The 27608-nt window shown below is 34.4% G+C and overlaps 1 protein-coding gene across 9 annotated transcripts in view; it reads right to left on the bottom strand.

Moving 5' to 3' along the window:
• ARL15 (ARF like GTPase 15) overlaps positions 1 to 27608 on the bottom strand; it is a 521133-nt gene that overhangs the window by 270656 nt on the left and 222869 nt on the right. For all 9 annotated transcript variants that reach the window (XM_074202516.1, XM_074202520.1, XM_074202517.1 and 6 more), the window contains one exon: positions 5543 to 5751. In XM_074202516.1, the coding sequence (XP_074058617.1) occupies positions 5543 to 5751 (209 nt within the window). The remainder of the gene's footprint in view (positions 1 to 5542; positions 5752 to 27608) is intronic.

Genomic DNA, 27608 nt, shown 5'->3' with positions numbered 1-27608 from the left:
AAATCAAAATCAACATTCTAGAAAGCAGCCAAGGAGCAGTTCAAGACACTTGGAAGATTAGAGTTTGTAAAATTCACAATAAAGTTACTATTTTACAAGAAAGTGTATTCTTCCTTTTTCTAACAGTATATAATTTCAATGAATGAGACTTAAAAAGGAATATAACTTTGCATTTTCTAAATAGAGATCTGTTATATAAAATTGTGGGCAAGGGAGAAGAGATATGGATTTCATTGCTTCCACAATTCTAAAACAACAACTATACTGTCATATAACAAATACTTTTTAAAAATCTAGATATATGCATCTTTCATTATTCAGGAATAAATAAATATATCTATATCCATAGATCTACAGATATGTATAGATATATATGTGTATATATATATCTACATCATGGCCCAATATCTAAAATCATAACACTGTCTCTGAAGCTTAAAAAAATGGGGGGTAACAAAGTAGAAAGACTAATATGTAAACATAAGAATCCCAAATATAGTCTTATTGTTGCTGGAGGATTGATTTTGAGAATTAAGATTTGAGGGTTCTCAGAAGTGAAAGGATTCACATGTAGTCCTGGAGTTGAAAGTCCAAGATGAAAACATTTTCTCATCCTGGAGGAACAGGAAGCACTGAGAGTGAGAGAGTGACAGAGAGAGCGCGCGCGCGCGAGAGAGAGAGAGAGAGAGAGAGAGAGAGAGAGAGAGAGAGAGAGAGAGAAGACAAAGACAGAGAGACAGACAGGGAGAGACAGAGAGACCAAGAGACAGAGAGAGAGAGACAGAGAGAGAGAGACAGAGAGACAGTGAGACAGAGAGTCAGAAAGACAGAGACAGAGAGAGAGAGAGAGACAGACAGAGTCAGAAAGAGACAGACAGAGACAGAAAAGGGAGAACTGACTGGGTGGAGAATATGGGCAAAGGAGGAAATCCCCCTCCCTCTACATGATGAAATCAGGGGGAGGGGGAGGGGGAGAAGATGAGGTGAGGTTGCAAATTTACATTGAATAATGGAATAATAGGAGTCAATTGACATCACAGACACCAACAACATTTTCTTACTAGACAGATATTTCTTCACTGTTTCTCCTACTATGTATTTCCCCCTCAGACAGAATTTAACAGTGTAAAAAATTATACAATTTGTTTCCAATTACAACATTTCACATGTCCATAACTCCCTGCATCATTATGATTATAAAAAAGTGAGAACTAGGTAAGATGCTCAGGATATAATGATCAGGAAAGCTGAGTATGTTTTAAAATTTTAAATAAGTCTCAGATTTAAAAGTAAAAATTATCAATATTTATATTGTTATAAACAAGTATCTTCTCATATTTGAACACAATTTTTATTCAAATTTATCATCAAGTATTAATTTGGCAAATAAATAAATTTCCTTCTCCTAAAAAGACCAAACTAAAAGTCAGTGTTTAATTGAATGAAAATTGAGGAATAGGGGCAGCTAGGTTGCACAGTGGATAAAGCACCGGCCCTGGAGTCAGGAGTAGCTGGGTTCAAATCTGGTCTCAGACACTTAATAACTACCTAGCCATGTGGCCTTGGGCAAGCCACTTAACCCCATTTGCCTTGCAAAAACCTAAAAAAAAAAATTGAAGAATAACATGGTCACAATATTTTAGGCTTATGAGGAAATCCTAATTCAGTGACTGGATAGTGCAATAATTAATGAAGTAGATAATCAATTTAACCCTTCATCCATTGTGTATGAAGACTTTACAACTTCCATGTTAATATTGGGATTAACATAAAATTGCTTAAATGCAAATAATTCAGTGATTTGATGCATCAGTACTGAAAACGTTAAATATCTGAAATTTGGAAGAAGCAAATGTAACTTAGATAAAATAGATGAAAAAATAAATCATTCTTACATAGTTTTAAAACCTGTTTTTATTTAGAGACCATAGTGCACAATTTTAAAATTTTAGATTTTTTTTTAATGTGGGGGTAAAATAGCCACAATCAGTAACCAAGTAAAGAGAAACAGAGCTGCATTTAATGGCCACACTATCAGCTTTTCATAGTTTCCCCCTGATATCTTAAATAACTTCATAAGTGGAGTATGCTCTCCTATGGAAGTTGTAAAACAAATTAGATATAATCACAAATAAATAACTCATCAATGCATTGTAACAATTTCTCATTCCTTAGTTTTTTTTCCCCCAATTCTATTGTTTCTGATTGTTCTTAAAGAGTCAAATAGCATACTTGAAGTAGACAAAGATTTAAATGGTATATAATATAAAATGAAAAAATGTCTGATGAAAGAAAATTTTAGAAAACCGTGGCAAATACACCTCCCCAAAACAAATGCAAAAATATCTGTTGTAGAGAGCATTTGGCCTTCAGTCAGTTTATTAAAAGGGTGTTCTTCTTCATAGGGCTTTTGCTATCTATTAAAAAGTAAATAAACAAAGTAAGATAACTTGTTCAAAAATTAGATTGCTACTGTGAATTCTTTTTTTTTGTTTTGGTTTTTGCAAGGCAATAGGGTTAAGTGGCTTGCCCAAGGCCACACGGCTAGGTAACTATAAAAGTGTCTGAGACCAGATTTGAACCCAGGTACTCCTGACTCCAGGGCCAGTGCTTTATCCACTGCACCACCTAGCTGCCCCGCCACTGTGAATTCTAACAATGTGTGTATAATATATTTATGTTATACACACACACACACACACACACACACACACACACATATATGTACACCACATACATAATACATACATATGTAATACATATATATATATACTTACTACACATATGTGCATATATGCATTTTAAATCTGATAAAGTTAACGCAGCTGGTCTTCTAGGTATAATACATAAAGGGAAAATGTGCCCTCTACAAGACTGCACTTGTAGTTGGAAATGGCAACAAAATAATTGGGCATGTTGTTCTCTGACAGTGGGTTACACAGTAATATTAACTATTGTCCTACTACTTTGGGGCTCTACACAAACATTCCACTTTGCAACACTCAAGAGCACTGAAATGAATGTAGTCCTGGCAGATTTCATTATTTTGGGAATCAGAGAATGCCTCCATAAATAACTCAAATTTCTTCCCTTAGATTTCATTGTCTACTCAAAATCAGTGATATTCTCATTAAATAATGCCAATAAATTCTTTAAAGGGGTGTATACCCTTCTACTCCAAAGACAGCATAAGCAATTGTGCAATGTCTGCATTATGCAGTGAGCACAGAATGTAACAATTTAATCAGAAAGAACCAATAAGCCTTTATGACTCATTGTCTCCTTAACTGCATCAAACAATTGTTCATCATTCTTATGTAAACCAAAGGTATTTTTCCATTGTTCTAAAAGAACAAAATTCATAACACACTTTCAAGAGCATTTCCCCACAATTCCCAGTAAGGTATTTTTCAAAGATTGCAATTTCAAAACAGCATATACTTAACAGGTGCATATTCTAATGTACCTAAGTTTTGAGGTATAAACTTTTATTGTTTATTAAAGCTAATGAGGAAATGTTTTTAACACTCCAGTTTGAAATTAAAAGTTACTAGTAAGAGGTGAATATAGATATTGAATTTAGTTCTCAACTAAATATTTTGAAAGACATTACTTTTGTTCTAGAAGTGAGAATTCAATTTAATTTTAATGATATATTCTTACATGAACTTCACTAATAAACATAGCCTATATAGACATTAATATATGTTATGGGAACAGTATCTATGCCAAAACATAATGAAAAGTAGAACAACTTTATGGCATTTCCCCAAAGGTAGAGAGATAATTTATAAAATTTACATATATATATCTCAATAATGAAACATTTTAAATAATAAGGGCTCATATAACATAAATACTTAAACCAATTCTAAGTCAAAACAAAGACATTATATGTAAGGCATATAATTAATTTCTTTACTAAGTTTCCTTTATTCAATTTCATTGTCTGAAAGTGAATCTGACTGAAAGTTTTCTACTAGACTTAAATAACATTTAGTTTAGCAATCTCACTTATTAGGAAAAATATAAAATTATGGCTAATCAAAATTTATTTTTCCCACTATAAAAGTCGTAATTTCTAAATGATCCTTTTCCTTTAATAAGAACATTTTCTTTGAGCTAAGTAATTACAGACAACTCCTAAGAGAACAGTTCTCAGGAAAAAAAAGGTTGAGATAGGGTTGGTAAGAAAATATGTTCTTAAGCAGAATGAACACCAAAATGAACACAGCTAATGAATTCTCTATAAGCTTTAACAACCTGATCAACACAGCCACTCCAAATTAAGAACTACTATATATCCATTCTATTTGCAGAAAAATGAATGCTAAGAAGTTAAGGCAACAAAAGAAGGATTAGAATATCATGAATTAAAATTCAGATGAGTCTCACAATCGCATTTCTTTTAATAATATTATGACACCTATATTACGAATGGCTTTTGATATCTGTAAATCAAGTAAGACATAAAAATGGTTTTATACCTGATGAGGCAACATAGCACACTTGGTATATAGAGCTCTTCCATATATACATTCATTAATAATCCTCCAAAATTAAGGCATTATAAATAATGCTAGTGCCCCAATTTTTATTTAGCACTTCACAACTTCAAAGTCCATAATCCAAATCAATCACAATTGATATAGCAAAAAAATATTAATATTCTTGTTCTGCAGATAAAAAATTCTATGCCCAGGAATTCCAGAACACATAATATAGAAATGACTGAATAAAAACTTACAATGTATTAGCTTTTGACTCCATTTTTAGATTATGAATTACAATGTCATTCCCATTAATTATTTCCTTTCAAAATCACTTGACAATAAAAAAGGAATTTTCCTAAAAGTTGACAGGTATAATATACAACAAAATTTCTGATTTTACTTGATTCTTACTATAACTAATATATTATTGAATGAAATTCAACATACTGAATCAAAATATATGAATGGAATACTGGGTCACAGTCTTCCAAAAATTGGCTTTATAGATAGTATAAATATTTTAATCTAAGAAAAACAAAATGAGATGGACAACAGACAACTCTAAGATTCATTGGTTGGTATGGATGAAGAAAAAAGATCATATTTTAGCCTGGAAAGAAATGTTTCCTCCCATTTCAATAATGAGTACTGAAGAAGGAAAGGAGCATGATATTAGATGAGAGATGAGACAGGACTATAACAGGTTTAATGCATACCTTAAACAACTGTGAGCATGAACCTTAGGTATAAAAATAATGCTTTCAGACAAGTAAGTCTTTACACATTCAAAGGAGAAAACAAAAAAGTTCACCAGACACTCTTTTGGTCTCATTAAGTAGTTAAACCATTGTTTGCTTACTGAAACAGATGTTCGTAAAAGCAGAAAGAATAAAGACATCATTACAGGTTTTTATTAAAAAGATTAAGGGCATAAATATCATTTTTAAATATATGTCTAATCACATATATATCAGTCAAGATTCCAATTTTGTGGGGCAAATATAAAGAAAACAAATACACCCAGAAATGCCCTAGTAGAAAAGACATACCTCTTGTACTGATCGAGCAGCTGGCTTGTCTTGATGATTGGCCAATATTAAAAATGGCAAAGTACATAACTGTGGATGATGAAGAGCTGAATGCAGTTCTTTCCTAGAGGTTTCTAGCTCCTCTTCCGAAGAGGCACTGTCTAATACAAATATTACCCCTTGAGATCCTTGATAGTAGCGACTCCAGTATTTCCTAATGTTAGCAGCCCCTTTGAAAAGAAAATAGAATTTTAAAAATATAGAATAAATGCCTCATAAGACAAAAAATAATAATTCCTAACTAAAAAATGAAATTTTTAAAAAAGATTTTATTTATTTTGACTTTTACAATTTTCCCCCAATCTTACTTCCCTCCCCCCACACCCCTACAAAAGACAATTTGCCAGTCTTTACATTTTTTCCATGGTATACATTGATCCAAATTGAATGTGATGAGAGAGAAATCACATCCTTAAGAATGAAACATAAAGTATATGAGATAGCATCAATCAGACAATAAGGTATCAGTTTTGTTTTTCCTAAGTTAAAGGTAATAGTCCTTGGTCTTTCTTCAAACTCCACTATTCTTTCTCTGGATACAGATGGTATTCTCCATCACAGACAGCCCCAAATTGTCCCTGATTGTTGCACTGATGGAATGAGCGAGTCCTTCAAGATTGAACATCACCCCCCATGTTGCTGTTAGGGTATACAGTGTTTTTCTGGTTCTGCTCATCTCACTCAGCATCAGTTCATGCAAATCCCTCCAGGCTTCCCTGAAATCGGTCCCTCCTGGTTTCTAATAGAACAATAGTGTTCCATGACATACATATACCACAGTTTGCTAAGCCATTCCCCAATTGAAGGACATTCACTTGATTTCCAGTTCTTTGCCACCACAAACAGGGCTGCTATAAATATTTTTGTACAAGTAATGTTTTACCCTTTTTCATCATGAGCAATTCCATCAAGGTTGATCATCACCGCCCATGTTGTTATTAGGGTGTACAATGTTTAAAAAACAAAACTTTTAACAAGAAAATGCTAAATGTTTGCTAGGACAGACTCAGAATAAACTGGCAAAATCAGAAAATAAGGTTGCAGATATGGAGATTCAAAGGGAGAAGGAGGATTAATTATACAATATTTTCTTTGTCAAATCAATAAAATAACAGAAGGGCTTTTTAGACAAATGCAGAAGAATTCTTCCTATGTCAGAATTTTCAACATGAATAACATGAGTCATACTGCAGCATTAGTTCAATATGTCCCCAAAATTAATAGAACATATGGAATCACCACCAAAATGTTTCTCATATCAGCTGTATTTCCCAGCATAGGAGTTGATCGGTTTTGCTTAATTTCAGATGGCAAATGATTATCATAAACTGAAAATCTAAAGATACACTACAAATTAGAAAATATGATTAATCTAAGGATACTAAATGGAGAGCCTGATGTAATATTCAAACCATAGCTTTTATATAGATATACAAAAAATAAATTTTAAAGTGTAGTGGAAAGTGTTGTGAAGGGCCACAGGGATGCTCAAATTCACCTTTAAAATATTTCTAAAGAAATTTTAAAGCTTTACTTTGATTCAGTAATTAAAGAGCAATTTATTTGGAATTAAAGTTATTTAAAATTAGATAACTTTATTATATTGCACATGTTCAAATTCAAATTATTTCTTAGATGAATTTTGGAAACTATCCTTAAAAGAATAATGATCTTCAAAGGATCACTCCTTCTTTCACCCATTAAAACCTACCACATATTTGATTTTACTGAATCAACATGAATTAAATTTTTAATGAAGACCTATAACTAAATTCTCTGAAGAGAACCAGGTGTTTGCTTTGTTTGGCTTTTTGAAAGGAGAAAACATTCTTTAGGATACCAATGAACTGATGAGTTCACTGGAAAAAGCATGCCCAATGTGGCTTTCCAGTTACTGAGTGCCAATGTAATTTCATAATGAGGAATAGGATGGCTTAAAGAGTACTTCCAAACTATAGGAACAAATTACAATAAAGGACCTCACACAAAGGGTACTTAAGAAATATTTGCTGAATTTAATGAATACATTTTTAATAAATTCTGGATTTTTGTTTTTATGTGTCCAAAGGTCATGAAAGATGGTTAGAAGCTGAATAGGGGAAATAAAGAAGGGAAGGCATTCTTATTGTGGAAAAAAATGAGAAAGGTTCAAGAAATGTAAATAAACACTAAAAACAAGTGTGATCAAAGGAAAACAAAGAGAACTTTAAAAAAGGACAAAAGGAACACAAACAGGGCAATATTAATATCATCTAGTTAAGGGTAATACCTTCCTTTAAAAAAATTGACAGGAGATAAGTGATATGCCCTCCTCTTTTTTGTTCTTTGCCTATTAGAATGTTTGCTGAGAATTTATTCCTATAACAAAAAATTTTCAAATGTGGAAAACAGTGAGAAGACCAGAATAGAAACTAGTTAATGTGAAGCCATTGGAAATGATTTCTCCTAATTAAAAAACCTTGAAAGTCATTCAAAGGACTTAGTTTCTAGGTACTAGGATGTCATTTCAATTCTTGAGAGTAAAGTAACATGATCAAAATAGCATTTTGAAAGATCAGTTGGTCAATGACTATTATCATATTAAGATGATTAAAAATACTATTGAAGAAACATATGGATAGAGCATAGAATAATATAAAAGGGGGAAGGGGTTCACAATATGAGAACACAACTATTACTTAAAGATTAGTAAATAAAATCTCTTTGCTTTGAGACCAATATCTCTCTCCCTGACATCATCCAAGCTCTTTGTGAGTGGCTAGTGCCACTTGATATCATTGATGCTCTAGGAAAATCTCACACTATCACCTAAATTTCTGCCTAATGCCTTAGAATAGAGTAAGATACCCGATTAAGCACCAATCAAAGACTACCAAATAGCAGCCAGGTGGCGTAGCAGATAGAGCACCCGCCCTGGAGTCAGGAGGACCTGGGTTCAAATCTGACCTCAGACAGTTAATGTGTGGCCTTGGGCAAGCCACTTAACCCTACTGCCTTGGAAAAAAAACCTAAAAAAAAAAACTCCAAAACTGAAGACTACCAAAAACAAAGTTTGGTCAATATATTTTTAATAACTAATTGGTCATCACTTTGCACTTAGAAACAGCTAAAAGGAATCATATAAATGACTTCCTTTCTGCTAATGACCAAGCATCTCATGATAGATGTCTAAGTCCTTGCTGCTGAAACACTCCTATTTCTTCAGGATGGTCTTCATCCTATGGCCCAACTCTAGCTATGTTTCCTAGTGCACAATACTGTGAGTCAAGGCAGGAGCTTCTCTCCTTTTCCTTCTGGCTAGATTGTCAAGTACCACAAATCAGAAAACATAAAGTTCATTTATGCACATACGTATTTATCACACATAGAAGAATTCACTACATGAAGGTCCCACAACCTGGGAAGACCCTGGCAATTGAGCTATTTAGGAAATATCAATGGTCTCTCTTTTTTTCTCCTTCTTAAAACTATTTCTATAATTAGTAATGAAATGACCGCAGAAAATACAACAAGTTTGCATTTGCTGCCTTAGGCAGTCTTTAAGCAGGAAGAAAGGAATATAAATTCTTCATACGACCTAATTTCACCCATCCTTAGGGTTGTGGCCTATAGCTGCTGCTTGTTGTTCAACTGCCCCAACTTCTGCAGTGTAGTAATAAAGTAATTTTACTTTATACTCAGTAAAAAAAAAAAATTATGTTCATACCCAAATGACAAATCAATTGAGATATCACTTTATTTACTGAGCAACTACTATATGCAAGGTTCCTACTAGAGTAGGTTCGCTATAGAGTTAACAAAAAAGTATAAAAATGATTCCTGTCCTCCACAAGAATATAATTTAGGAGGGGAGATGACATATACATAAATGGGCTAAAAGACAAGACAAAATAAAGTTAGGTAAAATATTAATGGTACAAATAATGTGTCACTAAGTGTCATAGGAAGGAAAAGGAACGAGAAATCCCACCTGTCTGGGGAAATCAGGGGAGGTTTCAAGGAATGTGTGGGTTCAGGGTTGGGTCTTGAAAGCTGAGGAGGATTTAGATATATGCATATGGGAATGAGAGTAAGGGTGGAGAACTTCATATGTTTTTACTGGAAGGCAAGAAAAGCAAGAGTAAACTAGTTTGGCTGGAGTAGAACATTCATATAGGGAAGGAAGCACATTAAGGTTAAATCTGGAAAGTCAGACTAGGGTAGGGCTATAAAGATTAAACCTACATGTTTTTACTAGTATAGATAAGGCAACAAAACTAGCTAAGAGACTGCAATAATTTAAGAATGAAGCTTACAGGAAACTAAATAAGAAATCGGATAAACCTAATGAGGAGCAGCTAGCCTCATCTTCTTGAGATCAAATCCAGTCTCAGACATTTACTAGCTGTGTGATATGGGGCAAGTTATTTCACCCTGTTTGCCTCAGTTTCTTCATCTGTAAATATGCTGGAGAAGGAAATGGCAAAGCATGGCAGGATCTTTGCCAAGAAAACAACACACAGGGTTTGGAAGGGTCAGACATGACTAAAATGACTGCACAACAACAATATGGAAAACAACAACTAAACAACAAACAACATGGGGTCATGAAAATGCATTAGACATAATAGATAAAGAACATTAATGAGCTGAGACACAAGAATAAAAGAGAGGACAACAAAATGAGGATTACTACTAAAAAGATGGCATAGACCTATAAAAATGTCAGGAATGCTGGGGGATTAGGGCTAAGGATAGCAGTGAATGCTAAGAACAAGAAAAACGCTTTGTTAGCTATGTTACAGTCAAAAGGAAGATCCAAAAAGGGAGAAGATTTCTTCTTGGAGTGAAAGAAGTTTAAGATGACAAAAAAAAAGCAAAATCATTTGATTCCCTTTTTTTTATGAATTTCTTGGGGAAAGAGGGTGTCAAGATAAAAAAGGGGGGGGGGGGGACTTAGCTGCTATCAACAAGTGCAAATCAGGAGACCCAAATTAACTTTTCCCAAGTTATTAAAGAATTCCCTGGGTAACTGCTGAACAGACTTATTCATGATTTCAGAAAAACCATGGAGATTAAGAACAGTAAATAGACAAATGGCCTGATTTTCCAAAAGGGGTAAAAGGTGGAGTCTTCAAACTATAGACTGAGGAATTTGACTTTTATTCCTAGCTATATTCTGGAACACAATAACAGAACAATTTATTAGCATTTAGGAAAGGGACAATCAGTACCAGTCAGGATGGTTTCTAAATATAGAAACTGTGTCAGACCAATGAAATTAGATCTTAGAAATAAGTTGTCATCCATCTTCATCATGATTATAGCAACTAACATTTAAGGTTTACAAAGCTGTTTGCCTGTACCATCTCATCTAATCTTCATAACAAACCTTTGATTTATTATTCCCATTTTATACATGAAAAAAGCTGAGATTAAAAGGGATTATGCAATTTGCCCAGAGTCACCAATTGTATCTGAGATAGGAGTTGTACTTCAGGCTCTAAGCCTGGTGCTGTATCCCCTAGGTCAAGTCACCTTATACAGTAAAGACTCTTCCTCTCCTTATCTCAGTAGAAAACTCTTCCTAAGTGACCAGAGTGCTACACCATTGGCTCAAACCTTAATCTCTTTAGACTGCTTAAATCTTGATGACTTAATATTTTTTTAAAGAGCAAAAAAAACCTAACCAATCTTGAATGGGGTAGAAGTTGCTCCAATAATAAAAACTTCTATATTTTAGTCTGTCACATATTCTTTTGCTGCTTACCAATCTAGCATTTTGGTTTCCATGAACTGAGACTTGCAGATTTAGAGATTAATCTACTCTCTCAGTCTACTCTCCCAGACAAAGAAAGTATAAAGACTGCATTTCCTGATCAAGTGTTTCCCAAATCATAGAAATAAGTTGGAAACATGACCACAGTCTGATTAAATACCATAAAAATTAATCAATATACAGGGAACTCAATAACAAATTCATTTTTAAATACACATATAAACTATGGAAGAATTGTTGTCTAAATGAAGATGAATACATTACTGTGGCACAATATTTTAAAATTGGCCTCCAGGTACCAAATCCAGAATGTATTAAAGAATAGTAAGGATAATTCCCCTCTTTTTGTTTTGCTTGTCTTCTCTACTAAAAAAAAATGTATAACATCTAGGGCTATTGTAAGCTAAAACACAGAATATGGCAAATAGTAGGTACTATATAAATGCTTATTTCCTTTCCCCTTCATTCAATATCTATTGGAACCATCTTCGATGCCTACTTAAAAATATACACAATTTCCTGAAGGCAAAGTTTTCAATAATAAATTCCCTCCCTTTTTACAGTCAAACTCCTAACTAAACTTGTTGCTTCTACTTCAGTTCCTCTTGATTTTCAGCTCCTTATAATCTAATTTCTGACTTCATCACCCCTCAATGCCTTATCAAATGACCTTACCTCAATCCTTAAATTTCTTTATTTCTTTGCCATATTTGACACTATAACCACTCTTCTATGTATGCTCTGCATCTTTAAACTGGTTTCTCATGATCTTCTTCCTACCTAACATTTCCATTTCTTAGGTTTTTGCTGGCATATCACCTATAACCCAGTCCCAATGTAGTTCAATAGTCTCTTTTGAAACTTATCTTCTCTCTCTTTCAATGAGAGAACAATATTGGGTTCAGTTATTCCCCACACAAATTACACTGAGATGTCACTCAGATCTCTAGACTCTTAGGAGCTCCAATCTTATACCCTAACTACTTTCTGGACATTTACAACTAGAAAGACACATGTATCTGAACCTCAATTTATCCAAAAAAGAATTCATTATATACATATATATATATGTATATATATATATATATATATATATATACATACACACACACACACACACACACACACACACATATCCCTTAGAAGCCATCTGTCTTCCTAACATGTTTATCTCTAATAAAAGTATTATCATCATTCTAATCACACAGGTGTGTGATCTTTGGATCATTTTCAGTTAGTGCTATGTCATTCCATAAAACCAGTGAGTGGCCAAATATTGTCAAATCTACTTTTTTATATCTTCTACAACTGTCCCCTTATCCCCACTCACAGAGGTATAATAAGCCAGTCAGTCTGTAGGGAGAGGTATTTGTGCTAATCTCTGGAGATTCTCTCTTCTCAAATAATCTACTATTCTAATGGGAGAAATAAAATTTAAATAACCAGGCACTCGAAACAAATATGTAAATTGGATGGAAATAATCTCAGAAGGGAATGTACTAATAGCTGAGGAAGACTCCTTTCAGAAAATGAGATTTCTGCATCCACTAGGTGCAAATCCTCTATCATCTTTCATCTGTCTCTTAATTGTTTTCCCTATTTCATCTCTTACCTTTCCAAATCATTCTCCATATGGTGATATTCCTAAAGCAATGTATGACCATTTAACTGCCCTGCTCAAGAAATTCTATTAACTCCAAATTATATTAAGCTAAGTTTAGCATTTCAAGCCCTTCACAACTTGCTTCCAACCTAGCTATCTAGCCACATTATACATTACTCCTTTTCAGTCATTCTTTAGGCTAACCAACTGTCCTTGTTCCTCCATAAAACATTTCTTTCTCCTTGCCTTTACACCAAGCTTTTTCCCATGACTAGATTCTTTTCTCAGTTCTGCCTTTAACTTCCTTCAAAGATCAGATCAAATGCTATATCCACCACGAAGTCTTTCTTGTTATAAAAACTGTTAGTGTCCCATCAAAATACATCTTATCTATATTTTAAAGGTTTTTTTTAAAGATTTAATACTTGTTCTCAAAAACTAACTGGATTCATGGATTCTGCTAGGTCTACCCATCATCTACTGGGGGTACTAAGTCTATCCACATTAGCATCTACCAATTTCTATCCTTCCCAATGCAGAACACTCTAATTCATATAGGGTTTGATCCATTGGCAAGACCAAATATATGTTTTTATGGAGTCCCAAATTTGACCTAATTGTCAGAATAGAAAATAAAGCATCACTTCTTGTTCCAATGATTTATCATACACTGGATTCTCTTGGGACAAGACAGTCTTCATATGATAGACTTTTATCCTCTATCAGAAACACCTTTATACCAAGAGTCACCTCAGACATGGTTTAACACAGTCATTAAAAATTGCAGTTTTATTTAGGCCTGGACTCTGGAGTAGTCAGTGAGCTATCCAGGCCAGAAAGTGCAGGAAACTGAAAGAATATACAGACAATATACACTACCTTGACTAGATTTTCCCAAGAGTAAGCACACCAGCAATATACACTCATGAAACATAAGAAAAGGGATAGATCCTAAAGTACCCATAATTACTGTCATACTATAATACAGAAAATTCTACATGCTTTGTTCCTTTGTCTTTCTGCCCTATATCATTCTAAAATAACAAAAATATGAGAGTCCACAAAAACTAGCAAATTACCTTGCACTTTCTGTAGAGATAGAAACAACATTAAGTATTATTCTAACATATCAGTTTCCTTCAAATAACTTCAGCTTTGCTGACTTATCTCTTCAACTGGCTAACAGAGTAATCAGAACATTCCTTTACTCAATAACTTTCAATGACTTCCCAGAGTCTATAGCATAAAGACTAAACTCATTAGAATTGAAATAAAGCTCCTCTGTGATCAAGCCATTATTAGAGATCAGTCACTCCATCAATAAGCATTTATAAAGTGTCTATATTGTGATAAGATCTAGGGGATATGAAGTCAAAAACAAAACTTGCTTTCAACAAAATTGCTTCCTGGTGGAATATGATTTTAAAAAAAACATATTCAAGTTATGGCATCATTTAGGTTAGGGAACTGTACTCGTGAAAAAATTAGACAATCCTAGAAGGAAATCATGGTGAAAAGCTTTTGGTTGAGGATTAATGGAAGGAAAAAGTAGAGGCAGTATTGTCATAGAGTATAGGATGAAATAACCAGACAAAAGGAACAATTAAATGACAACCCCTCTCCCCCCAAAATGGCATGAAAGTATAATAGTATAGTGAGAGGAAACTTCAGATATCTGGACATGTGCTCAAAATCTCTATCAAAGGAGAGTAGTTGACATAAGGTGTACAAAGTAACAAGGGAAGTTGTCATTTTGACCAAGAAGAGGAGAATGGCTACTGATTTAGAAATAAGAACCTCAGTGGCTCTCCATCATAGAGTTCAAGATAAAGAGGAAAGTCAGGCATAATATAATATGTAACATGGATCCTGGGAGTATGATTTCTGAAGCATTTAGAGGAAGAAGCACTGTTTTACAGTTAACCAATATTTTACACTATGAGTTAGGTCAAGAAAAATGAAAGGCTTCTGAAGACACATGTAGAAATTATTCAATAGAAAAGAAAATGCCTAAAGATACTAGAAGAAAGTATTCTAAAAGATATACGTGAAAGATGGAAAAATTAGTCAAGTAACAGAAGATAATGATAAAAAAGAACAATGATGTAGCATGAATAGTGTAAGAATTTCAAAGCCTAAATGAAAGGCCAGGAATGTTAAGGATACAAAGGACAGCAAAAGATTTTTTTGTTTTTGTTTTTTTCTAAGCTGTATTAGGATCAATAGGAAGATCAAAGGAGGGTTGTGATGGATGAGATGATGGCAACACTTTACTGTGACAGGGGAAGATTATTTAACTAATATCTTACTTGCAAGGTTTCTTGCAAGAAAATTTTTTTTCTGGACAAGGAAGGATTAATGATTAACAAGGAATGGAAATCCAAAATAAGTGAAAAGATGACAATTAGCTACTATGCCTGGATTTAACTTACAAGTCTGAGAAAAACTAGATTATTTTGATACCAAATGAACTCAAAGATCAATTCAAGTAAATATATATATATATATATATATATATATATATATATATATACACACACACATACAAATTTAGAAAAAACTGGCAAACGTGAACCACTATTAATGACTTCTGAAAGAAATCTACCAAGAAGTCTATTATAATATTTCACATAATTAAAAACTGTACACAACTTTCAAGGCTCAACCAAATGTCAACTGAATTAAATTAATTTACCAAATATGGAAAGGACCTTGGAGGCTAAATAATCCAAATCACTTAAGATAAAGTTGACATAAAGAAATTCAAAAATTGGGACAGCTAGATGGAACAAGTGATAGAGCATCAGCCCTGGAGTCAGGAGGACCTGGGTTCAAATATGACCTTAAACACTTAATAATTACCTAGCTGTATCACCTTGGGTAAATCATTTAATCCTATTGCCTTGCAAAGAAAAAAGTAAATTCAATAATTTTTACAAGATCAGAGGAAGATAGGTTAGGTTAAAGAAAGGTAGGTTAATACATTATTCTTTCCATTTCAACTCATTTATTCTATGCATCTTTATGAAACTAGAGGAAAAAGTAATTAATTTAGGAAAGAACTCCAATAGAGTTCCTAAGTTATATGACTTCAAACAAGACATTAAACTTATATATATTTCCTTATTTATATAAAGGGGGTAATAACATCATCATCATTATTCTCATCATTACTATTCTAACATTTAAGTTATAGGGTAGTTTTGCATTTAAAATGATATGTTATATACTTGGTAAACCTTAAGATACTAAAGAAATATAAATATATACATGTAAATATATACACAATTAGTATTCTTAAATGCTTGAAAGACAATTATAAGATTTCCCCCTAATATGAATTTCAATTTCAACTTAAATTGCATAATATATTTTAAATTGTCACTCAACTTTAGGTTCTGCCTCATTTACTTTATATGTTTTTATCAGAAGCAATAGGTTGACAGAATTTTTTGACATTACTTGAACTATCTTTAAGAGATATTTTTTTCATCTATGACATGAAGAATTTCGTTTTCCTTTTTATTCTGTAGTTTTACAATTACATACCTTGTTAAATCTAAGGCAGGGCTTCTAATGGTTGGTATTATGGGCTTTTCCATCTGATCTAAATCAATGTGAAAACTTTTTTTCTAAAATCCTCAAATATCAAGTCTAAATTTTATTCTTTATTAAAATTCTCTTCTGAACTTCTTAATTTGGTCTGCCATTTTTTTAACCTAGTTGTGCATATTATTTAATTTTTTATATTATACAATTGCCTAGGTATTTGCTGCATTGATGGATAATATTCCACATAGGATAGCATTTTCAAATTTTTATAGATTATAACAGCTTCAAAGTCTGTTTTAATTTCTTCAACACACTTACCAGCCAAACTAATTTCTAAACTGGCATGTCTTTGATTTTGTTTACTTCGTTTTCTGAACAAATTTTACTCTATAACTTTTTTTATGGTTTTGCAAGGCAATGGGGTTAAGTGACTTGTCCAGGGTCACACAGCTAGGCAATTATTAAGTGTCTGAGGCCGGATTTGAACTCAGGTACTCCTGACTCCAGGGCCAGCTTTCTACGTACTGCACCACCTAGCCTCCCCCATAACTTTTATATTAAGGAAGTTCTCTACTAAATAGAAAGTTTTCTTTCCATGTTCTACATTTATCCTTTCGAAAATGAGAATATTAAATATGTTCTAGATGAAAGCTATAATTTTTATTAATTCATTTATTTATTTACAAATTACTAAAAGTGAACATAATTCTCCTTCCCCTCATAAAGACAGAGAAACCACGTGAAAAATATAGTAAGAGGAAAAAGAAAAAAATTGTTCTTCTGTCTGTGTTCAGATAACATCAGCTCTGTCTTCTGGGATGGATCGCATTCCTTATTATAAGTCCAACAGAGAAGTAGTTTCAATATTTTCCCCCCCACAGTTGGTGTTATGGGCTCACTCTTGCTGCTATGAACCCAGGTGCCCAGGGACCTAAACACCTCAACAGCTTCCCTTATCTGCATTCTACATTTGAAAGAGTTATTTTCTTCAGAGAACTTTCATACTTCCTTTTCCAACAGGCCAATTTATTTTTTAATGCATTCTTCTCCTCATTGAACTTTTAGACTACTTTTTTTTAAAACATTGTTTTCTTTGGCATTTTTGGTATCTCCTTAACCAAGCTGCTGATTTTTCTTTGGTTTTTTTATGATTTTCCTTCATCACTTTCATCTCTTTTCCCAATTTTTCTTCTACCACTCTTACTTGATTTTCAAAATCTTTTTTGAGCTCTTCCATTGAGAACAATTCCTATTTTTCTTGGAGACTTTGGATACTGAAGTTTTGACTTTGTCATCTTCTGAGTGTGTGCTTTGATCCTCCATGGAACCAAAATAATCATCTATGATCAGATTGGGTTTTTTTTTGTTTACTCATTTCCCCAGCCTATGATCTGTTTCTCAAGCTTTTGAGTATTTTTAGAACACACCCCCATGACCTCAGTTCCTTCAGTGTCTTATGAGAGGTTCTAACTGCTCTCCTGGCCTTTGGTCTGGTCTATGTATGACCACTCCCCTCTGTCTTGGAGCTGTAAGAAGGGTCCATGCTCTGCTATGGCAATAAGGAGCCCTAGACTATGACCAGAGTCTAAATATGGACCAATTGACAGAATCCTGTCCTAAGGATAGTAGAGAGACTTTGACAGTCTCCCCCTACCCTGTTACTGTCTGTGGTCTAAGCATTCTGTAAGCAGGTGCCAGGGGGGAATCCACAGGTCTACTTCCATTTCCCAGGGCAGGTCTGTATTGAGGTTTAAGCTGCACTGGGCTCCATGCTCACTTTGGCTGAGTTTTCCCACTAGTGGTACCTGGGCTGGGAGATCTGAAAATCACTCTTGCTGCCATGAACCCAGGTGCCCAGGGACCTTATTCCTGAAGACTGGGACTCATTCGCTCCAGTGTGGTGCAGCCATGGCTGTGCTGTAGGTCTTCTGACCCTGGTGGAATGGAGCCTTCTCACAGATCTTGCAAGTTATCTTGGGCTGGAAAATTGCTTTGCTTGGTCTTTCTATGGGTTCTCCCACTCTAGAATTTGGTCAGAATCATAATTTTAAGGTATTTAGAATGTTCTGGACCAGAACTTCTGAGAATTCTTGCCTCCATGCCACCATCTTGGCTCCACTATGAGCTATAATTCTTAAAACAATTAGGAGACTTGAGACCTGCTAAGGAGACCAAGAAAGAGCTGTATTTCTTATGGACCATTTAAGTAGAGTCAGAGGAAGATGAGGAAAATTTCTTCCACCTTTTTTTGGAGTGAGGAGGGATGAGATTGAACTTCCTGTGTGAAAGGCAGAGGAGCAAAATGTGTCTCAACTAATCTGTGACTCTATGGAATAGATGACTGGGCAAATTTAGGCCTCATGCCCAGGTAACATATTTTCTCCAATGAGAAATAGGAGAAATATAACATTTGAAAAAGTGGATAATACAAGATACATAAAACTTTTTGGAGTTATATAAATAACCAATATCTCCTTTAAGTCCAGGCTAGCAAACATGAAAATTTGGAAGAATGCTAGAGTGAAATTGTTGACCTTTCAGTCAAACAATAATCATTTATTAAGTGTTTACTATGTGCCAGGAAGAAAGAAATGGCAAACCACTCTAGTATCTTTGCCAAGAGAACCCCAAATGGGGTCAAGAAGAGTCAGACAAGACTGAAACAACTGAACCACAACCACCATGTGCCAGGAACATAAAAAAAATAAGTAAACAATCTCAACTCTCCAGGAGATTATATTTCAATGTAATACTGTAGACATTCCACACTTGTCCTGGGCCCTCTCTTCTTCTTCCTATATATTACTTCACTTGATGATCCCATCAACTCCCAGGGATTTAATTATCATCTCCATGGTGATAATTCTCAAATCTACCTATCCTACTCAAATTCTCTGCTGACCTCCAATTTAGATATCTCAAACTATAATGTCCAGTATACATATTAAATTCAACTTGTCCAATATTGAACTCATTATCTTGCCCCTAAACTCCTTCTCTTCCTAACCTTCCTATTATTGTAGAAGATAACACCATTGTCCCCCAGGCTCCCAACCTAGGAGTCATCCTAGATTTCTCCCTATCTCTCATGCCTTATATATTCAGTCTTGTTAGCAAGGTCTGATGATTATGTCTTCCTAATGTCTCTCAGATATATCCCTTTAATTCTACTGCTACTGCCACCACAATGGGGCAGACCCTCATCCTCTCATTCTTGAACTACTGCAATAGCCTGTTCACCAAAAGGCTTTATTCTTCCTGTTTAATCTCCATTAAGCTAGCTAAGTAATTTTTCTAAAAAGTAAGTCTGACCATGTCACTCCCTCACTCAAAAACTCACTATTGTTCTATTAGAACCCAGGAGGGATGGGAATTCAGGGAAGCCTGGAAGGATTTGCATGAACTGATATTGAGTGAGATGAGCAGAATCAGAAGAACACTGAACACACTAACAGCAACATGGGAGTGATGATCAATCTCAATGGAGTTGCTCGTAACAACAGAGCAACAATCAGGCACAATTTGGGGGTATCTGTAATGAAGAATGTCATCTATAGCCTGAGAAAGAATTGTGGATTTTGAACAAAGACTAAGAACTATTTATTACCTTTAATTTTTAAAAAATGTTGTCTTATTATGTAATTCTGCTATCTCTCAAGTTATATGTTTCTTCCTTAAGGATATGATTTCTCTCTCATCACATTAGATCAATGCATACTATGGGAATGATGTAAAGACTAGCAAACTGCCTTCTGTGGGGGGTGGGGGGGAGGGAATCTAGATTTGGGGAAAAATATAAAACTCAAAATAAATAAAACCTAAAATTTTAAAGGAAAGAATTAAATATAAATTTCTGTATTTCACTCTCAAAACCCTCTAGAACTTACCCCCATACCCACTTTTCTAGTAACATAGGCCTTACACCTCATTATGTATTCTCTGATCAAGTGACATTGGTCTTCTTGCTGTTTTCCAAATAAGATTTTCCACATCCTCTAAATCCCAACCAAAAACCTGTCCTCTAGGGAACCTTTCTCAATCTCTTAATTCTAGTGCCTTCTCTCTGTTAATTGCTCCAATTTATCCTGTATATAGCTTGTTTGCTTATATTCACTTTTTCCTCATTAGACTGTGAGCTCCTTGAGAGTAGGGATTGTTAAGACTTTTGTATCCCCATTTCTTAGCATACAGGAAGCATTTATTGACTAAATAATGGACCAATGCATAGAACTATAATCTATAGATGACTGAGCAGCTAGAGAGTAGGTTCAGTGATTAAGAACAGTAAGCCTGGAAATATAGAAAATATGAGTTCAAATACAATTTCAGATATTGATTAGCTTGGGCAAGACACTTAAACTCTATCTGCCCTCAGTTTCCTCAATTGCAAAATGGGGAGAATAACAGCAGATTGTTGTGAGGAAATGAGATATTTGGTTTTTTATTTAAATTTATTTTTATTAAAGATATTTGAGTTTTACGTTTTTCCCCCAATCTTGCTTCCCTCCCCCTCCCCCCCACAAAGAGCACTCTGTCAGTCTTTACTTTGTTTCCATGTTGTACCTTGTTCCAAATTGGGTGTGATGAGAGAGAAATCATATCCTTAAAGAGAAGTCTAAGAGGTAACAAGATCAGACAATAAGCTATCTGTTTTTTTTTTTTCTAAATTAAAGGGAATAGTCCTTGCATTTTGTTCAAACTCCACAGCTCCTTATCTGGATACAGATGGTACTCTCCTTTGCAGACAGCCCAAAATTGTTCCCGATTGTTGCCCTGATGGAATGAGCAAGTCCTTCAAGGTTGAACATCACTCCCATGTTGCTGTTAGGGTGTACGGTGTTTTTCTGGTTCTGCTCATCTCACTCAGCATCAGTTCATGGGAAATGAGATATTTGTAAAGCACATCATATAGCAAGTGGCACATCAGAGGCATTAAAAAATATATGCTGCAAGGAAAGACTTGCATGAACTGATGCTAAGTGAAATGAGCAGAAGGAAGAGAACTTTGCATACACTAACAGCAACATTGTGAGATGATCAACTATGATGGATGCAGCTCCTCTCAGCAGTTCAGTGATCAAGGACAATTCTGAGAGACCTGTTAAGGAAAATGCCATCCACATACAGAGAAAAAAAACTATAGGTCCTGAATGAAGAGCAAAGTATACTATGGCCACTTTTTAAAACTTCTTTTATGTTTTTTCTTTCTTTTCATTTTTTTCCCTTTAGCTCTAACTCCTCTATAACAACATGACTAATATGGAAATACATGTACGACTTTTACTAGATTGTTCACTGCCAAGGGGAGGGTTGAGTGATCAAAGTGGCAGATAATGCTCAAGAAAGTGAGAGGTCTCAATAATCAAGTTGCAAGGAGGATCAAGAAACAAAACGTTTTTCTGCTGGTGTTAAGAGAAAGGATTTTTGGCCTTTTCTTTTTTATTTCTTTTTATTTAATATTTTTAAATTTTTAAAAAAATTTATTTTCATCTATATGCACATGCATATTTTTAAGTTACAAAATTCCCTTCCACCCTCCCTTCCCACCCCCCTCCCTGCAGTGGCAAACAGTCAGGTTAGAATCGTACATAAATATTTTAATAAACATGTTTACAAACTAGTAATTTTCGGGTATGAGGAAATAGAATTGAGGGAAAGAGATACATAAGATATAATTTTTATAAAGTATACACCCTGTTCTGAAGGGTTGCTTTTTGTTTTGTTTGTTTTGTTTTTCTTCCTCTGGGTGGGGATAATAAGAGTCCATAGCCAGTCTAATACAATTGTCCTAGCTCTCTGCACTACTGAGAGAGCTGCTTCCATCAAAGTTGTTCTTCTCACAATGTTGTTGTTAATGTGTACATTACTCAATTGGTTCTACTCCCTTTGCTCAGCATCAGATCCCATAAGTCAATCCATGCTTCTCTAACGTGCAACCATTTATGCTTTCTTAGAGAAGAATAGTATTCCATAGTATTCATGTACTACAACTTGTTTAACCATTCCCCAGTTGATGGGTATCCCCTCAATTCCAATTTTTTGCCACTACAAAAAGAGCTGCTGTGAATATTTTAGAACATGTAGAACTTTTACCATTTTTTATAATTTCTTCTGGATATAGACCTAGAATTGGAATTGCTGGGTCAAAGGGTATGCACAGTTTTATTGCTCTGTGGGCATAGTTCCATGTTGCTCTCCAGAAAGATTGGATCCATTCACAACTCTACCAGAATTGCATCAATGTCCTAGTCCTCCCACAACCTCTCCAACATTGATCATTTTCCCTTTTTCTCATCTTGACCAATCAGATAGGTGTAAAATGATACTTCATTGTTGTTTTAATTTGAATTTCTCTAATCGATAATGTCTTGGAGCATTTTTTCATATGATTATATATAACTTTAATTTCATTTGAAAACTGTCTGTTCATATCCTTTTGTCCATTTATCAATTGGAGAATGACTTGTGACCTTATATATTTGATGTAATTGTCCATATATTTTAGAAATGAAACCTTTATTAGAACTCCTGGTTGTGAAAATTGTTTCCCAGATTTCTGCTTTCCTTCTAATTTTGTTGGCATTGATTTTATTAATGTAAAACTTTTTTAATTTAATATAATCAAAAATCATTCATTTTGCAGTTTATAATGTGCTTATTTGGTCATAAATTTATCCCATTTCCATTAATCTGATGAGTATTTCTTGGTCTATTAATTTGTCTATGGTATCACTCTTTATATCTAAATCCTGTACCTATTTTGACCTTATTTTGGTATAGGGTGTGAGAAGTGGATCTATGCCTAGTTTTTGCCATACTATTTTCCAGTTTTCCCAATAGTTTTTGTCAATACTAAGTTTTTTCACAGAAAACTAAAGTCTTTGGGTTTGTCAAATAGTAGACTGCTATAGTCATTTACTGACTTGTTTTGAACCAATCTTAATCCACTCATCCATTACTTTATTTCTTAATCAGTACCAGACAGTTTTGATGACTGCCACCTTGTAGTATAGTAGTATAGTATAGTTTTAGGCCACCTTCCTTTACATTTTTTTGCATCAGTTCCCTTGCTATTCTTGCCCTTTTGTTGCTCCAGATGAATTTTGTTACTATTTTTTCTTGCGCAGTAAAGTAGTTATTTGGTTGTTTGATTGGTATGGTAGATTTTTGGCCTTTTCTAAAACAAGTAGGGAAAATTAAAAATATAGACTTTAAGTCAAAGGAGCATGAGGCTTTTCAGCTGAGTACAAAATGTAAACTACTAGAAAAGTAGGAAACAGTTTCATCCAGCAGAGACTATAAGTTTAGGATCATGATTAGGTTCACAATGACACCAATGGAAGGCAGTACCCAAGACAGGGGATGCTATCCCATGTGTACATTGGCCACATGGGTTCCTTACATGTGTGTCTAATTGTTTCTCTCTTCTTTGTGTTTGCAAATTTTTGACAGTGTTCCCTAAGTTTATAGGAAGAGTACTTTTTTTGCAACCTTTCTTCTTATGCCATTTAATTGAACCCATCCTTCCAAGTGACAAATACTGCTCAGGTACTTATATCACATGTAAATAAATAAAAATGATATCAAATAACTGTGAGGGGAGGTGGAGACACTAGCTGCTGGGGGGGGGGATGCCAGGGGAAGATCTGGTGGTGGTGACAAAAGAAAAAAATTAGGTCTTGAATGAAAGTTGACACAAGCTTACATTTGAAAGAGGTTAGGGATTCTAAGAAGCAGAAATGAGAAGAGAACAAATTTCCAGGGAAAAAAACACAAAGATAGAAATTATGTATTTACAGAACAGCAAGAGGACTGATTTGTCTATACTTTATGATGCTGGATGAGAAGTAATGCTTAACAGGTCTGGAAAGGAAGGCTGGAATTAGCTTGGGAAAGGGCTTTTTGGTTGTTTGTTCCTTTCTTTTTAAAAGTCAACAAAAGAAATTATGTATCATCTTGTAAGGAACCATTAATTTCCTCCCATTCCTCTAACCCAAGTCATCAGGAAACAGAATGGTGTGGAGGAGGTATGGTAGGCTAGAAGCCTGAGTCTGGAGGCAGGTAGACCTAAGTCAAATCTGGCCTCAAATACTTACTAGACCTACAAGTCTAAGCAAGTCATTAAACAGGTTTAATTCAGTTTCTTCCTCTGCAGAAGGGGGCTATTTTAGCATTTACCTCCCAGGGTTGAGTGATCAAAGGAGATAACAATTGTAAAGAATTAAGCACACTGCCTGGATATTCTAAGGCTAAATAAATGTTGTTATTCAGTTGTTTCAAGTCGAATCTAACTCTTCATGACCCGATTTGGGGTTTTCTTGCCAGATACTGGATAGTTTACCATTTTTCTTCTCCAACTCCTTTGTCAGATAAGGAAACTGGGACAAATAGGCAGAAGTGACTTTGTCTAGGATCACACAACCATTTAAGGGTCTGAAGCTGAATATGAATTCAGGCAGATGAGCCTTCTGAACTCCAGAGGCTTGTGCTCTATCCAGAGCACCAGTTAGTTATACAAAGCATAGTAGGATATGCAAAAAAGAATTAGTAAAAAGGGAATTGAACTGAGCTTGTGGTACAGTCCTAGGTTCTAGACTGAGAACTATCAACCCTTACAGATATCACTACCTTACAGAACATAGGAAATCTGATGCTCAGAGTGATGAACTTTAAGCATCAAGAGTAAGTTTAAGTAGCACTTATTATACACTGTTTAAGAAAGGAGTGGGGGAAAGGAATAGAAGGAGATAAAGGCACCAATTGGGTAGTATAGTGAATGACAAAGGGGATAAAGTCAGAAAGTACTAAGGTCTCAGATACTTCCCAGCTGTGTGACCCTGGTTAAGTCACTTACCTCATTTGCCTCAGTTCCCTCAACCATAAAAAAACAGCATCTCTATTATAGAGTTGATATGACTTAGCACAGGGCCTGGAACATGATAAACACTGAGTAAATGTTTGTTCTCCCTACCCACTTTTTATTTTTGAAATATTTTCATCTGATATTACAGAAATAAAGTTTTATAGCTTGAGGGGTAAGCCACAGTTGTATGAAAAAATGTACTGGTCTCAAACATATAATTCCCCCAAACAGTCAATTAACGCAAATGTCCATCTGTGTGCATGTTTGTTTGTTTTTTTTACTTTACTTTCTAAGAGTAGACTGCATTTATCACATAGTCAGGGGCAAGCTGAGTAGAGCTGATCGAGAAAAAAGCTATCCATCTGGGTCTTTATCTAAGTCCAACAATATGGAAAAAGTTAATGACTATTTCTATGCCAGTGTGAATTCGTTTAATTGGTGAAATTTCACTTATACATGTCTTTTCACAAGTTCAGACTACTAAGTTATTGCTTATGAAATTCAAAAAAATAATGAGGTGTGGTTGGGCCTAATGATTACCTGTCCTCTTTATTTATTTAAAAAAAATCCACTGATATAGAGTCAAAATAATTTAATTCTGATACCATGAGCAATTTTCACCTTTTATTACTCTGCCCAAGAGAAATTCTCCCATGATATAAATTCCCATGCTAAAATGAAATTCATTTTGGCAAGCTTGGAATGTGGGATAGTTTAAAGGTTTAACTATCCCACTAATGAACTATTCCATAAATAAATAAACTATTCCTTCGGAAGATTAAATTAGTAACTTGAAATGGTTAAAGCAGTTTTCCAAAGGCCAAAACTTCTAAAAATATTCTACATAAAGGAAATTCTCAAGAACTAAGTATTAGAATAGGTTGATTTATTAAAAGAATTAACAATTTTAGGGTTCAAAGTAACCAGAGAAAAACTATCTAGTTTAATTTATGTATTTTCAAAGTAAAAATACTGAGATTTAGAAGGTAAAGAAGTGTATTTTTCATGATTATATAACCAAGTTGTGATAGATCCTATATTGCTGCTCCCAGTTCTCCTAAATAACTACCAGTTCATTATACTTTTGACTATTCAACAGTATTATAATATTAGGGAATTTTAATATATCCAAGACAGCTCGGAAGTAAATCTCTGACATAAATATTAATGAAATTAGATTCTGGTAGGTCTAACAAAATAAAGTGAAATGCTATTGTTTGAGGAATCTAGAAATACCTGTCTAGTGATTTTTAAAGTCCTGAGTCAAAAATTGTAGTACTTGGCAATAGGTGATGAGAGAATTTAAGTTAGAAGAGACTTCAGAAACCATATTTTCCTTCTTTGAAAGGTAGGAGCACTAGAAGGAAAAAAAGGATAAGTGACAAGTAGGTTATGTCAACAGAATTTCCATTGCTGAACCTCAGCTTAGGATAAAAAAAAATGGTGAGCTCTTGACAAGGACAGAGCATATCTCACAAAAAACTGATTTTTTAAATGGCAAATAAAAACATTAAATCTGACCAGGGAACTTTGAATTCAAGTTTAATGGGAAAAAAAGGGAAATGTCCCAATAACAATGTAAAGCCAATAGGATATTTTTCAAGTTAATGGGCATAATACAGAAAGAATTCAAGTGTAAGAAATGCCCAGAAATTTTCAGAAGAAAACAGCAGGAAAACAGATCCAGAACAAGACTCATTATAATAACCTTTCTCTTGGCTTCCTTCCTCCAATCTCTACAGCTGGGGCCACAATTCCCAACTGAAAATTCTGTATTACTCCAAACTCTGGGACTAATCCAGCACCTTGGAGGGGGATATATAAAGACTCATAAAATCAGTAAATTCACTTTAACTTCATAGTAAAAATCGCTTTAAAGTAGTTCCACTTTAGCCTTATATTCCAGTTCTAATAAGTGGGCTCTTGCAATTTTTTTCTCCTACAACCAATAATTATGTTCTAATAAAACAGAGTCCATGGTCTTGTTATCCTACCTTGGATGGACTGTATTTCCTCCAAGTATATTACCTGAACTATATTAGGTAGAAAAAGCAATAGAAAGATGAGAAATTCATAATGTTTCCCCTCCTCAGACCCATTCAAACTTGATCCTCTAGATAACTGACCAATAGTGAAGTGTTCTGAAAGTTCTATCTAGAGGATAAGGTATAGAAGGACTAAGAGGAAGGTTGTCAAAATGCTTCCCTTCTTGAGAATAAGTAAGACAAGGGGACTCTAATGATGATCTATT

Source organism: Macrotis lagotis, chromosome X (assembly GCF_037893015.1).
Source record: "Macrotis lagotis isolate mMagLag1 chromosome X, bilby.v1.9.chrom.fasta, whole genome shotgun sequence".
NCBI classification, from domain to species: Eukaryota; Metazoa; Chordata; class Mammalia; order Peramelemorphia; family Peramelidae; genus Macrotis; species Macrotis lagotis.
This window is presented reverse-complemented; position numbering and strand designations above follow the sequence as displayed.